At 38.4% G+C, this 14,289-nt stretch overlaps 1 protein-coding gene across 1 annotated transcript; it reads right to left on the bottom strand.

Moving 5' to 3' along the window:
- Positions 1–1,755: 1,755 nt before the first annotated feature.
- LOC139719386 (vesicle transport protein GOT1B-like) lies at positions 1,756–7,094 on the bottom strand. The gene is made up of 5 exons (XM_071630804.1): positions 6,995–7,094; positions 4,863–4,954; positions 3,587–3,765; positions 2,920–3,001; positions 1,756–2,102 (listed from the first exon to the last, which is right to left on the bottom strand). Exons 1-5 carry the CDS (start codon positions 7,017–7,019, stop codon positions 2,064–2,066), a joined length of 417 nt encoding a protein of 138 aa, XP_071486905.1. The 5' UTR covers positions 7,020–7,094; the 3' UTR covers positions 1,756–2,063.
- Between the last annotated feature and the right edge of the window lie 7,195 nt (positions 7,095–14,289).

Raw genomic sequence — 14,289 nt, 5'->3', positions numbered from 1 at the left:
CACTCTATGCAAACTCGGGTATCTTTCAAACCAAGGCAAGTAAAGCTTCATAAAATGGAAACGAAAACAACAAGCAAACAAATGCAAGAGGCAAAAGTTAAAGTGCATCTGTTGTTACTGACCCTTAAGACCATGGAGGCAAAAAGCTGTTTGCAGGATGACATTTCAGTAAGAGGGAAAAAGGTTTGCGGTAAAACCGGATGTGTCCTTGCAGGGACTGTTGCTTGGCAGAAGAAGAGCCTACGAAGAGGAGAGTTGAGGAGGGAAGTGACATAGGGAGAGTGTAAGGAAGGCAAATAGTGACAATCAGGGGGCAGCGGTGAGCCGAAAGTCAAAGTTGCACTAGTGGAGACAGGAGAAAAGGGGATAGACAGAGTCGTAAGAAAGAATAGAGTGAAAATTGGGTAAAGGTTCGGAAATCATTGAGAGGAGAAATATGAAAAAGAAAAGAGGGAGAGGAGGAAGTTGAAGGGTGAAAAATCATGGAGATAAGAGAGAGAAGCGAGTTTCACAAAACTAAGGAAGAGAAACGCAGCTGGTGAACGATGAGGACTATGGAGCGTGGAATCAGAATGACGAAAGGAGGAATAAATTGAGAAGGAAAGAGGAGTGTCAAGAAGAGATGAGACTAACTATAGAGTTAGACTTTCTCTTACTATATGTCATTACTCTATCTACTCAATGATTTCCGAACCTATATGTACGCATGTTCATGTATAAATGTGCCAATGGTTTATCATATTTCTTTATCAATTCGGTTATCTATCTACTTATACTATCATGTAACTAACTGATGTTATATCTATTCATTCATTGATCATGTCTAAATACAATATGTCTTATAGTGGTTTGAGAAATGGATAGACCACATCTAAATTGCAATATTTTTCAGTTAAATGTACTAATAAAGGTGGCAATGAAAGCCAAATTGAAGGTAATTCTCCATGGAGCAGGAACCTGAATGTAGCTGATGTACCAGTATGTGGCACTCTTTTGATAAAGAGATTCTGAGTGTGATTGTGTGAGTCTCACACCCACCCACCCACCCAGTGATCATTTATTCATGTCTCCCAGGAAAAAAAAAAAAAAAAAAAAAAAAAAAAATATATATATATATATATATATATATATATATATATATATATATATATATATATATATATATATATATATATATATATATATATATATATATATATATATATATATATATATATATATATATATATATATATATATATATATATATATATATGTATATCCGCAAGTAGACCAATAATAAATACGAGTGTATCAGACAGGAAGCCTGCCACTGCAGAACCAAGTATGGTAAACTTTTTCCTTATACTCTTTCTGTTGGCTAGACGATGTCCACTTGGCTGTATCTTACAAATTACAGCTATTTGCTATTCTAAATAAATAATTCATAGAGGTCTCTAGAAATTGTGCTATCTACCGACTCCTGTCTGTCGTACACTCTAGAAACCTAGACTCATTTACCTTTTACCAATATTTTTGGGGAAAAAAATGCTAAAAATAATGGCTTTCATGACCATCTTCCATAATATCACAAATAGATGAGAATTATGCAAGTAAAATTGTATTATAGGTGTGTACCAAGCTGTAATTTGTTTAATCCCAAAATGAAGAAGCTCCAGATCTTGGGAGGGGAACAACACCATCCTCTTCCCTTCCCATGTCCCCCCCCCCCCCCCCCCCCCCCCCCATCCCCCTTCCTCAGTTGTCTTGCTCCCTTGCATTTATTCACTCCTAGCCAGTTGAGAAACTTGCAATCTCTGGCTTACTTCAAAAAGACTGTCATGTCAGGTCCAAACAAAGTTTACAGAAAAGAAAATCAATCTCCTGGCACATAAATGCAAATGCTCCAAAATTTGGCATCTTTGCGGCATTGTTGCCAAAGTCCTTTCTTCTGGTGCAAAGTGTCACATGATTCCTTGAGATGATTTCATTTTTCAGCAGCCATGGTTCATCCAAAGTTCAGCTTTTGTTTGCTGAAGACAAACTTTACAGCAAGCAAGATACAAAAGGCCACCAGTCCAGTCCTATACATTGGTGTTGTGCTCTTCAAACCTACTGACAAACTGTAAGAGAAGTATGACAAGAAATGGGGAATTACTTTATTACAATATTTCTTCAAAACAAAAAGACAACTGTGCACACAGTTACGTAGCATGATGATATATATGCACTTAAGACAGTGATACTGATCGTTGACAAAACTTTTTCTTGCCATTAGAACAAAGCAAAGCAAACCATGATATACTTTCAGGTGTGAGTTTCTTCAGTTTGTCTCCCTCTACAAATCAAATTTGTCAAGATCGCAACCGCTGATCTGTAAATTTACAAACATGTCGGAAAAAAGAAACCAGTGGGACTCGAACCTGTCATCTACTGCTTTCCGGGCAGCGACACTACCACCAGGCTGTCCCTGGTTGCCGGCAGTGACACGATGAACATGGAACAAATACCCAAGCTCCGAGATTTTGACATGGTTATGTTAATCATGTTTATCATAATATACTTCTCAAAATATTCCACTGCAATGGACACACATGGTAATGTTTGCATGATATGTGCTGTTCGTTCCCATGTTCTTATTGCTGCCATTTTCCACTTATCTTATGCAATAAAATCAGACGTTGTATTACAGAGACTATGAATCCAACATTCTTGAATTTCAGACACAATGACCGAGATAGACAGGCACACACACACACACACACACAAAGGAAGGAGGAAAATTCTATGAATCCTCTGCATGTCAAAACAGCCCATCCAAGAAATTGCTTAAAATGTTATTTTCTTTCTCTTAACAAATATAAATCAACTTCTCTTAAACAATAAACTGCATGTAGTTGTAATGAGTCCATTTCATCTTTGAGTATCATATTCACTTACAGAGTTGATTCCTGGTAAATTTAGTATAGTTCCAATGACTGGTACTCTTCTCAGAAAGTTGATTGCAACTGGGAAAAATCCTCTGCAAGAAAAAACATTAAAACACTTTATTTACTATTCATGAATGAGCTGTGCACTATTGTCTCTAATCAAATCGAATGGAGCCAAGCTGACAAGAATCTGTGAAAATGGGACTGACCCAAGAAAAGTAATATTCACACACTAGTCACATAAGGATTTAACAACGTTAAAACCAAACTTTCTCATCAAGTAAGGAAACTCATGACACACAGTGAATGTTGGTAACTTCAGAGTGACTGAAATACATTGTACACTATGGCATGCAGTAAAATATTGTATTCAGATGCTTACACTCAATATTATAACTTGCAGCAGCCAAGTTTCTGGTAACATAGAAGTTAATGGTACACTCAATGTATTGAACATATTTGAAATAAACAAAAAGCATTCTGTTAATATTCATGAAATTAAAATTTTTCACTAAGGTTAGATTGCATTCTCATTTTCTTTTCATCATTCAATTTGTTTTGATTTTTTTTTAAAGTTTTTACTTGCATACACTGTATTACATATTTGCTATCCAAGATAGAGTTACATATATGAGAACTGTCAAAGAATAAGTGAGTTACAAGTTATTAAAACCTACCCAAAAAGGACAACAAATCCATAGGTTTCAATGATCATGCCAATGAGAGGCCAGCCAATCAAAACAATGACAATTCCTCCAAGGAAAAATCCTGTGCCTTTCAGTTTGTGCGGCTGGAAGAAAAACCTGAAAGTCCTCTCCAATCCGATGACAAATGCCAAACCAACCAGAAAGAGAATCTGTCACAAGAACATAGAACCAAGAACAATAATGATCATAAAGTGAAAAACAGTATGATGACTCTGGTGAAAATGATTCTTTTTTTTTAATACAAATTACTGTACTTCTCTCCAACAGGTATTGAACTGGAACCCAATTCTTATCCTTATTGCATGACTTCATGGTGAAGGTTGATAGTACAGCCATTTTTGTGGATTGATAGTTCACAAAGCCTTTGCACATGCAAGTGGTAGTTACAAGGTTATCCTAATGTTAAATAAATACATGCAACCTTCTCATGTGAAGCATACATGCAGTATCAATAAAATTACTCACACAAGAAATGTGGGGCAAAATTTTCAGTGTAGGCCCAAATACAATATGGTAGATGGACTCTAAAAGCTGTCAACCGAAAGGCTTTTAAAAAGAATGAAAATGACCTACATGTTGTATAATACATCGTATAATATGCAATAATAAACAACAACAGCATCACAAAAAGAAGTTTAGATGCCTGAAAAAGCAGTGAAATTGGAACATACAAATACAGTACACAAATGACGCACAAGTCTGAGTGTGTCAGTTGGAATTGTGTGCATATGGAATGGTATGGAATGCTTAACCCATGAGGCGAAGCAGAGTGGGTTTAGACTTTATTCCATAGTTACCGCATACACCCTATTCCTAATGACACATGAGAAGATATATATGTGCGTCATCTGCTTTATAGAATGGGGGACAATTTTCTTGCCAGAAATCCATTTTTTGATCATTTAACCTGATGGCAAGTTTACTAGATGCATTTCCTTTTGGCTTGCCATAGACAAAAACCATGCATCCAGTAAATTCAAAACATGCATCTAGTAATTACTGGATGCATGGCAAAAGTGCCTGATGTATGGTTTGCTAGCCAATAGGCGTCTCTTACTGATTGCGCAAACCTTTGCTACAAGTGTGCGAACTCTTGCTCAAAGTCCCCAATAATTTGTTTACACTCTACATTGGCTGTTCTCTGTGAGGAAGCGTGCGGCCAATAAAAAATCAACACACAGCTTTTGACCAGTGATAGTGCAGGATTTTGCTAAAATACATGTAATTAGTATTGCAATCGACTTACATTTCCAAGTGCCAGCAATCCTTTGTCAAATAGGAATACCACGCCGAGGAACAAAAAGAAAATACCAAAGCCAGAAAGGCCAATGCCAATCTCTGAAATAAACAAAGCAGGAAAAATGATTATTAAAGGGAAAAAAAATGATAATCTAACATTGCTTGTAAAAGAGATGATGTAGGATTAGGACTGAAAAGGAGCTTCAATGACATTGCCCTTCAAAAATGAAATGTGAGGTATGAATATGACTTCCCAATTGATCACAATTATTTTGTATGACCAGATATGCTAAGGTCAGATAGCAGATAGGCATGAGATTTTGTAGCGTGTTAACAACGTCACCCACGGGAGGGAAGCAACCAAGCACGGGAAAGTCCCACAGCTTCTCCACACAGCATCTATTGTGCAAGAGTTCCAGCTGTGTATGAGGCATATTGTGGAAATAACCTGTCAATAATTTACAGCATCTCCCAAAGAAACAGGTAGAATTGAAACTTTCTTTTTCCTATTCTCAATCTGCCTCCTTCATTCCTGAAGATTCTTGCTTTTGATTATATCTGTAAATTTGATATTTGCTAACTGTTAAAATACACCTCGCCTTCCATTGTCCTTTTTGATGTCATTGTGTAAATTTACCATAGTACATCCCAGGGCAGTAAATAGCTTCCTGTGAGAAGCTGCAGCAGGTTTAAGAGCTAGACACAGTAATTGTATACATTGTATCTTATGTTTCACACAGTGACATGATATGGTTCAAGTCACAAGCACAAGGAGACATTCATTGCTTTAATAATTAATAGTCCAGATACTGATTACAGTATAGACCTTATGCATATGACGTCACGGTCTTACCAACTGAAGGGCGCCCTCCCTCAGAGGGCAAGCGAAGCGTTGCTAGAGCGTGCTTTTACACGTGAGGCAACGTGCATTTACACACAACATCGGTGTTTCTTTTACTGTCTTTTCTATTGCATGTAATCCACAGCCCTAGATCGGCAAATTTAAGCTTGTAGAGCAAAATCGACATTTGAGGTATGCATTGCACTCACCAGATGAATGATATATCCAACATTTTGGTACAATTTTCATGAAAAAAGATGCAACTACCAGCGGTCGTAACAGCTCTTGAACCTATGAATCCGTTAGCCAATCACATGCGAGGTAGATTTCTATGTGTTTTTTATTAAAACACATACCTCGTATGTGATTGGCTAACAGAACTCAAAATGGCGACTTACAGCCAGCGAACAGCGATGTTGCGATAAGGATACAATTGGAAATTTCTGCGATATAACCTAGGAATACTCTAGTTACTGTGAGTATTTCGATTGCACAATGTGAGAAAGTTACCCCAAATATTGCCAAATAATGTGTCATGTCATGTCAAACTTGTTTGAATGTAAAAAAGCTGCCACTGGCCTGGGGACTGGCGGGGGGTGAGGCGATCGCCGGTAACGTACGTAAGAAAGGCATATAAGCTAGCTGCACGCGTGCATTGTCAAGGACTTTGCTTGTCCTCTAAGATGGCGTCGCGATAGGTTGTCAAGCGAGTGATGACGTCAATGCATAAGGTCTATTACAACAAGTCCTCTCTCCGTTAAAATAAGCAATCAGAACTCTCTACATCTAGTCACTAGACACCAAACACGGGCATGCACGGCAACAGTAATTTAATATTATTAACCACATTCGATAGTAAATTAATTTGATTTAATTTTAATACTATAAAGTATAATAGGGTCTAAAATTACATCAACAAACCACACACATCCCACAACTTCTTCATCATTCAACAACAAATCTGGAGTCTGAACCTTTTTCTCAAAACCACTGCAGAACGAGCTACAGTAGTAGTAGAATCTAAACGGGTTATACTTAATATTATTATAGCCAGAGGGCTGTGAATAGTTAGCATGCTCCCTGCCATGCCCTGTCCTGGCCTGCTGCTGCTGCATGCTGTTCATTCACACTCAATCACAGGACAGTTAGTGTAGCACAACGTTAATATAGACAGCTGGGACTGAGAGATACACACCCGTCCGCGAAGACTACCATCTGCATCTACAACACGCATTATCGAGATTTTGGTAACTAAATCACTCTATAATCATCCATGAGGTATATGGAACCTTACTTACTTTGTGTATCAGTAACTTCAAACATGGTGTTGACTGTAAAACTACTGGAAAAGGAAGTGATGACGACGACAGGGCCACCTCAGCAATCAAGTGATCGGTGTGTACAGCAGTATGGTGTCTGTGAAACGTCTGTCAACTTGCAAAAACTGCTAGAGACTGTACACCCGGTGTGAATAGATTATGTTCAAACTTTCGCAAGCAAGAGGGTTCCATCATGGAACTTCCATGACATTTGCTCCTTCGACTCCCATGAAATATCTTCACGCTATAAAGCCAAACATAAATTCTACCCAGAAACCTAACCCTAACCCTAATCCTAATTCTCACATCAAACTTAACCTAAAACCCTATCACAACGGTATTCTCTAATCGACGCGCGTATTTTTTTTTTTTTTTTTTTTTTGTTACAGAGAGAGGTGCCACACAAGGGAGTGTTGCATTTTTAGAACTGGATGGGAGAAATATTAGGAAAATTGTCAATTAAAAAACCTATAAAGTGATGGGTTATTGTTTAAATGCAAAGAAATAAAATCAACAATTCTTTAACTGTTGTGAGATTTTCTCATATATTGTTCAGCTCACTTGAAAATGCTGTTTGTTGTTTGTTTTTATTTCCGTCTTCAGATTAAAAAAAAATATACATACATATTATATATACACAAGTTGCATACATAGGGCCTACATTGCATATGTATATAGCATGAAGAATCGGGGAATTGCCCGTTCAGCCATATCTGCAAAATATGAAAATGCAACATCTATACGCACAGCGACCCGGGGGGGGGGGGTGTGTTTGGAGTGGTTGCCCCCCCCCCCCCCCCCCCCCCCCAAGAAGCCTTTACATTTGTAGCATTGAATTTCAATAATCTGGTTCAAACTTCCGGTGAAATATCATTACAGTTTATTGTCAATCAAAAAAGTAAGGAGGTACGCTGGTTATCTATCAAAATTGCGAATAAGAAACACAAAACAAATTCAGTTCATGTGCGTCACGGGGGGGGGGGGGTACGTTGCTGGGAATCAGAAAGTTGCGCTGAAGGCGTATTTTTTTTTTTTTTTTTTTTTGCTTCTTAGCTGATGAGACCCGGAAGTGGAACCAGAAATATAAACGCACCCCCCCCCCCCTTGAAAAAAGCTGGTGACGCTCCTGCAATGCAATTGTTGTGTGGGTATATGCTTTCTCATTTAGGCCTATACTGTACTCAGATTATCTTCGTCGACTTCATCTTTAATGAACGTTTAAAAAACGTTTTATTTGGTCCGCTACGTGTTTGTCATTCGTTTCTTTACCATGAATATTCAAATAAGAAAATATAAGATTTGAAAACTAGTGGAAATAGATAAAAGACATTGAAATCTAAAGATTTATGCTGGGTTCAAACTTTCTGTGTTAAAAATAAACTTAACTATACGTTGTTTTTCAGTTATTCACAATTTCATATTGTGTTATGAAGAGGTAGTTTCATTTGTTAATAGGCCTAATTAAGGTGTGTGTGATCTAATTCTAGTAACCATGTCTTCATGCAGATACACATACGATCTTTGACTCTCGTATAGTGAACGGACGTGTCATGCCTGCTCCAGCTCTGCGTTGATACTATATAGGCCCCACCCCTTCGGTGCTACTGTTTTTTGACTCGCAACAAATGCCTTCATCTGTCACATTCCTATATCAAACATACAGAGTTCATGAATACGTAGCTCCCCTCACATGATGTTTCCAATGCCAACAATTCGGACACGTAAAAAGCCAGTGTAAGGAGGGAAAATAAGATGTGTGAGATGTGGTGATAACCACCACTTTGAAGAATGTCAGACAAAGGACAACCCAAAGTGTTTTAGATGCAAAGAAAACCACTCGGCAGCATACCAAGGTTTCATCTACTACAAAGAAGCTAAAGGGATACAGACGCTCAAACTTGGGAACAAGGTGTCGTATGCACAAGCTGCAAAACAATATAGGTCGCAACAGTCTACTGGAATGAATCGACAGAGTATGTCGAATATCCAACCCTCAAAACAAGTAGAGACAACACAACAATCTGGTGAAATAAAACAGCAGAATTTACCCCAAGAGAACCAGAAAAAAAGGGCACTCCAATGTACAAACACACAATCAAATAGAGTTAAAAGCCCACCCCTGAAACAGAGAATAATAATGGTGCATCAAGAAACCCAAACGGACAAAAGAGAACTTGTAGATGAAAAAAAGAAGCAATAGGGGAACTAGAACAACCATCTAGGTCATCTTTCAATGTTAATGTTGACTTTCTGTCATTTGTTACCTTCATCATCAATAATCTGGATAAAGAAACAACCCATTCGAATCGAATTAGACTTGTGGTTGAAGCAGCCAAACGATGCCAAGATATACAAGATGTGTCACCCGAACTCATTCATGAACGTCTTCAATGAGTCTCAAAATACTCAGTCTCAAAATACTCAAAGCGAACAGGATACCTCCCGTCGCACAGATCATGTATTTAATATTTTACAATGGAATGCCCAGAGCATGAATGCTCGTGGAACAGAATTTTACATAAAGTTTATAGAAGGTAAAGAATGGAAAAATATACCAGATATTAAAGTACAAGAGAGCTGGTTTACAGAATATAATGTTTTCAGTATACCTGACTACAACTCTGTTATTAAGAACAGAGGTTCAGGAGGTAGAGGCGGTTTGGTGATTTATATTCATAAATCTATCATTTTTCAAGAGATGCAAACCCCCTCTTCCGAGGAGTATCAACGAATAGATGCGTTTTCTTTTAATAGACCAGTTTCGATTATAAATCATTACAATCCATGTAAAAAAATTAAATGTATGTAAATTGGAAGATATGATAAAAAAAATTGTTTTACCGATTTCATATTGTTCGTTGATTTCAATGCCCACAGTGTAGTGTGGGGTGGAAGGAAAGAGGACAGTAATGGAAAGGTGGTGGTTAATTTTTTTAGAAAAGTATAATTTGGTTTTATTAAATGACGTATCGGCAACTAGACTGGACCCGCATACAGGTCTTTGGTCATGTTTAGATCTGACCATTGCTTCGCAAAAGTTTGCGCATGAATTGAATTGGGAAGTATTGGAAAATAATTTTGGTAGTGATCATTTGGTTTTAAAATGTTCATTGATTCGAAAATATTCGATCGTAAAAAATAGAACAGGAATCAATGAAAAGGTGTGGTCATTTAGAAAATGTTGACTGCAATATAATTATGTAAGAAAAGAATTGCTGATAAATGTCTGCATCTCGATATATTTACAAGTGATAGAAGATATGAGTATTCAAGAAAAATATAATTTGATTGTAAGTTTGATTAATGAGGTAGCAGAAGAAAATATTAAAAAGGTATAATAGGTGGAAGAAAAGGAAAGGATCCAGCGCCATGGCGGACAGAGAAATGTGAACAGGTGATCAGGGAGAAAAATCGATATAGAAATAGAGTAGGAAGGCATTATAAGACACAAGATTTGGTAAAGTATAAAGAAAAGAAAACGTATGCTCAGAAAGTTTTAAGAGAAGAAAAGTATAAATACTGGCTCAAATACTGCCAGTCGTTAAATCGAACGACGGATGTGGGTAAAGTCTGGAAACAAGTGAAAGGATTACAGAAAAGTAAGGAGAAAACTCATGTCAGTAGTAATTTATTTGAGATGGATAAGATGGCACCGGTAACAGATACATCACAAAAAGCAAATCTTATTGCTAAGGCGTTTCAGTTGATCGAAACAGATGAAATATGTAATTCAGAAGAAGAAGAAAAAAAAAGGATAATTATTGAGAATGAAGTAATCAAAGCAAATTTATATGAGCAAGTTGATAGTCCTTTCAATGAGGAATTCACAATGAGAGAGTTAAAGAATGCTTTTAAAGAAATGAAAAATACAGCGGCAGGTAAAGATGGTATTAATGCTATTATGGTACAATCGCTACCTGAAATTATGTATAAATGTTTATTGCAATTGTATGGATTAAAGCAATTTTTCCAGTTGAATGGTATCAATGAATAACGGGCTGTTAACGATCGCCCCGTCACTCTATACAGGCATGCTAACCTGGAAACATTAAACTGCACATTACTTGAATATGAGACCATTCTGAAGCAAATAATTTTCACACAACAATATAATGTACTCTTAAATGAATTCCACAAGGATTGGAACAATCACCCCAGCATTCCCCCTGATTCCCACTGGATCAGGTACTAGCCATCCCTTTAAGTAGATGGGGGAAAAAGAGTATATTTATATGTATTTGTATATAGATGCACTGCACATGCTGCGCTATTAACGGTGGAGGGAAATATGTTGATCTCGCACATTGGCACTTTGACAGGTAAGCCGAAACCTATAGAGCAGAGTGAGCGTGACGTGATCAACCGAACTGAGCTTATAGACTCTTTCATGACTCCCCTTAGTATATGGAGAAGACGTGGCGCAGATAATCAGACTAATTGAAAAGCGCCAATAAAACGACCAACAACAACAAATTCATCAATTGGGAATAGGAAGTAGTATAGGTATAGGTATAGGTGGTATAGGGCATTAGGGACAGGTTAGGATAGGATTGATTAGGATTATAATAGGGTATACATTAATCCCTGATTGTGCCTGTATAATCTCATAACTATAATTTCTGTTTAAATACCCAATGAAAAAAAGTAGACGTTCTTAAAAGTTTTCCGGACGTTCTAGACGGATTTGAAAGGTTCTCTAAACGTTCTGGAACGGGTCATAAGACTTTTCAGACGTACTTAAAACGTTTTTTTTTTTAACGTTCTAGACGGTTTTCAAAGGTTTTCTGGACGTCCGCAGAATGTCCACAGAACGTTTTGAATATTCTTGAAAGGTTTTACTGACGTCTATTACGTCCAAAAGGTTTTCTGCAGGTTCTAAAAAATTCCGAAAGGTTTTTATTGGTTTTGTAAACGTTTAAAAACACGTCTTTATAATGTCCATTTCAAACGTTTTAGATACGTCGAAAACCTTCCACAAAAAGACGTTTTGAAAACGTTTTGGCAAAATGTCCAAATAATGAACTTGGAACGTTTTAAGAACGTTCAGAAAACGTCCAAATGTTAGCTGGGTTGTGACGTATAGACTCTCATTTTCTTTTCTTTTTTTGTTTGTTTATGAGTTGATTTGTACTCGCGGGGATACTAAACAAAGAGACACATACAATCTCGTGTCAAATATTGCGATTTCGATCTATTAATATTATTCGTTTTGATTGGCTTTTCAATAATGTCTCTCTATCTGGTGATAACATCAGGATCTTGGATCTTGAACACGGTGAAGGATAGTCGGAGTTAAATGCTAGTTCAGGGGCCGCGGAACGTTTTTCAGTGTGTGTGTGTGGGGGGGGGGGGGCTGCGGGAGGGGGTTGTCAAGGTCAAGGCCCCCCCCCCCCCCCCTTGCTTAGACGCACCGGCGTAGCCAGAATATGCCTTGGGGACGGTTACTATGCGAAGGAGCGAAGCGACCGAGCCCGAGCGAGCGGAGCGAGCGAGAGGGGGAGGGTGTGGGAGGGGGGGGTGTCCCCCCTCGCACGGTGAGAATTCTTTGCATTTTGATGTTGTAAATGGTGCAATTTGATGCTTGTTTTAGCGTGTTTTATCGACTTGAAACGGCCCCACTTGTTTAAGGTAGCAGGATATTTTGATGTGGATTATCATTAAACAATTTGCCTATAAAGTGGTAGCATTCATTTTGAATAAACTTCTTGTATTAATTCTTACAATAAATTTCATGAACGCTGTCTAAAGCAATCAAACAAAAAAGGCATGTTTTATTCCGCGTGTGCACCATCAGTCTGTGTGTATATAATGTACATAGTCTAATGAGGTATAGGAGAGGGTGTGGGAGGGGGATGCCCCCTCCCGCTCGACGGAGCTTTTGCGTTTTTAAAATTAAAATGAAGTGATCTGAAGCACACTTTTGTGGGAAATTCGGAAAGTGTCATTCCCCAAAGTGTAATAGAGGGGACTAATCAATGGGAGGGTGGCAAGATATACCCCTCCCATATTCGAGGGAGCTTTTTTTTATTTTTACTTTTAGAACTGAAATGTAACAATCTGGCGCACACTTCTGTTGGAATATCTGGAAATTTTGTCAATCAGAGAAGTGCAAGTCTGTGGAAGGAGACATAGCAGAATGATGGGAGGGGATAAGCCCTATTCTCCCTCCTACATGAGGGAGATTCTGTATTTTCTGATTGCAGTTAAACGTTTTGGTGCATGTGTGGCATATAATGATTATTTGGAAAACTCAAAGTGTAGCCATAGTCTACTTGTATGCAGGGGGGGGGGGGGGTAAACAGGGAGAAAGCGTGCATGGGAGAGTGCTTTCCCCACCCTTCCCGTATACGAGGGAGCTTTTGCCTTTTATAACCCGTTTAGGACGGACTGATTTTGCTTTAACACGCATTTCCCACAGACAAATGCCCGACTATTCTCGGGACTCGTCCTCAATGGGTCAAAGTTGAAGTTGAGATATCTCGTATACGCATATTTGATGGAATATTTGGGAAATTATAAAAAAAAAATGATGGGGAACTGAGAAAGGAAAGAGTTGATTAAAAGGGGATATTCCCCTTGTACATGAGGGAAGTATTGATTTTTCGGAAAGTAAGTGATAAGTCTTGTGCCCTCAGAATTATTCAGAATCTTAAGGGGGCGACCGTCCCCATCGCCCCCCCCCCCCCACCTCCCCCCTTTGCTACGCCGGTGCTTAGACGGGACCTTGTTGTATGTAAGGGCGGAATCTTTGGAAATTCAAATTCGTGGAGTTGTGATTTTCTTCCCCCGATTTTTTCTCTTTTTTTTTCTGTCTTTTTTTTTTCACGAACCAAAATTAGTGTGGAGGGTTGCAGCCCCCAGCACCCCCCCCCCCAGTTCCGCGGCCCCTGAAGTTTATGTGTTTGCTTTTTGTTGTTTCTGTCCGCTTGTAGGCCTATTGAGATGTGGTCATCCAACAAGACCGACACCCACGAGTCATACAGCCCACGAGTTCGACACTTAAGGCAAATAAAGCCCATGAGTTCGACACTCTAAGCTAAAGGTAAAAACAGCCCACGAGTTCTTCAGATAGGTCTCGTGGGCCTAGTGTCGAACTCATGTGTATGACTCGTGAGCTATATAACTCATGGGCTGTATGACTCGTGAGCTCCAATGACTCGTGGGCTGTATATGACTCGTGGTGTGTCGGTCGCAAAAGATATGGCGGTGCCACTTCCAGGTTTAATCAGCTGACAAACAAAAAACAAAAACAAAAACAAAAACAAAAACAAAAA

The sequence above is a fragment of the Diadema antillarum genome, unplaced genomic scaffold (genome assembly GCF_040938485.1).
Source record: "Diadema antillarum isolate AM-2024a unplaced genomic scaffold, OU_Dant_1.0 scf00000110, whole genome shotgun sequence".
NCBI lineage: Eukaryota > Metazoa > Echinodermata > Echinoidea > Diadematoida > Diadematidae > Diadema > Diadema antillarum.
The sequence above is the reverse complement of the archived record's forward strand: the minus strand, read 5'-3'. Positions and strand labels throughout refer to the sequence as shown.